Source organism: Hippocampus comes, unplaced genomic scaffold (assembly GCF_001891065.2).
Source record: "Hippocampus comes isolate QL1 unplaced genomic scaffold, H_comes_QL1_v1.1 scaffold243, whole genome shotgun sequence".
Classification (NCBI taxonomy): domain Eukaryota; kingdom Metazoa; phylum Chordata; class Actinopteri; order Syngnathiformes; family Syngnathidae; genus Hippocampus; species Hippocampus comes.
Window position 1 is genome coordinate 146,315 of NW_017805278.1, and position 1,316 is coordinate 147,630.

Genomic DNA, 1,316 nt, shown 5'->3' on the forward strand with positions numbered 1-1,316 from the left:
GGCCTGGTAAAAAAATCTCATGAGATGTTCCTTGAGGCGATACTCTGACATCATTCCTTTTTCAAGCACTCTTTCAGTTACAGAAAGCAAAGCTGACCAAAATTGCTTGGCTTTAACTACGCAATTTTTTGGAATGGGGGGGTTACAGCCAAAGCAGGCCACTCACACAGTGATATCCTTGTAGCGGTCCAACGCCTCCTGGGCCACCACCTCCGGGAACTTGGGGTCGTTCCATGGGATGTCGCCCGGGACGTTCAAGTTCATGGGCGGCGATTTGAAGAGTTTGACAGACACCTTGGTGTCTGGCTGCTCGGTGTCCTCACCGGGCCTCTCCACTGGATCCTTGGTGACCACCTGCAATCACAAACAAACTTACAGACTACCCACCGTCATGCCTCAAATGAACCGCCGTGCTGCGTTGACGCCCCGACAAATTGCGAGAAGTTCTCATCGGGAGAATAATCTCGTGTATGCACCGTCTCGACTTTGAAGAAGTCATCCTTGGAGTCGGTGTTGTTTGCCAGAGACGACACCCATCCAAACTGCCTGTTGAGCAGGTCCATGACGGCGGACGTGTTGAACATGTGCTCCTCGAAGCGCTTCAGGAGAGCATTGTAGTGCTGAGTGAAGCGCTCGGCGATGGCCAGAGCTCTCTCCAGTTCTTCCTTCAGGGGACCTTCCAGGGGTTTCTTCCCGGAACAATCTGCGAAGGTAACGGGCAGTCGACAGTCATTCTGACACCCCGCCAAGGTCAGTTTTCGTTATTTTGTACATTTTTGATCAGGGTTAAATAGTCGTCATTGCATGCTAGGACGGACTCACCGACGTGTTCAATCTCTTTGCACTTCTGACACTCGTCGCGGAATTTGAGGCAGCCGGCCGAGTTGCGGCGAATCTCCCTGCAGGTCATGCTGCCATCTCCGTAAGGTTTGGTGATGACCACGTCCTCGTTCACGCTGCCGTCTGTGAGCACGCACGCAACATCACTTTCATGGTTTGGATTCCCCAGCTCATCGCCGCATGAAAGGTTTCCACCAATGTGGCGCTTTACAACCCCGCCGGCGTCGTCGTTGGAGAGCGTACCCTCGTTAGTGGGGGCGTCCGTGTCAAAGTCCATCATGGAACCAAAGGAGCCGAAGGGGTTCCTCCTGCCGATGCCCATCATGTTGGAGAACAAACCCTGGAAGCTGGGGAAGGGATCGTGGAAGAGTGAGTGGATGCTTCGACGCCAGCGAGATGGGGAGAAAATGGGCAGGGCGAAGACCGGCGGGTTGTACTGCACGTGATCAGCCACCTGAAAAATATTCCCCAAAATA

The 1,316-nt window shown here is 53.6% G+C and overlaps 1 protein-coding gene across 4 annotated transcripts in view; it reads right to left on the bottom strand.

The window, feature by feature from the left end:
* The window catches only part of clu (clusterin), a 9,012-nt gene that overhangs the window by 4,317 nt on the left and 3,379 nt on the right, over positions 1-1,316 (bottom strand). The window contains exons 5-8 of one of the 4 annotated variants that reach the window (XM_019870737.1): positions 1,084-1,294; positions 823-963; positions 477-703; positions 167-354 (exon numbers count right to left, since the gene is read on the bottom strand). The exons of the other annotated variants lie outside the window; for them this stretch is intronic. Of the exons in view, the coding sequence (XP_019726296.1) occupies positions 167-354; positions 477-703; positions 823-963; positions 1,084-1,294 (767 nt within the window). The remainder of the gene's footprint in view (positions 1-166; positions 355-476; positions 704-822; positions 964-1,083; positions 1,295-1,316) is intronic. 4 annotated transcript variants of the gene reach the window in all.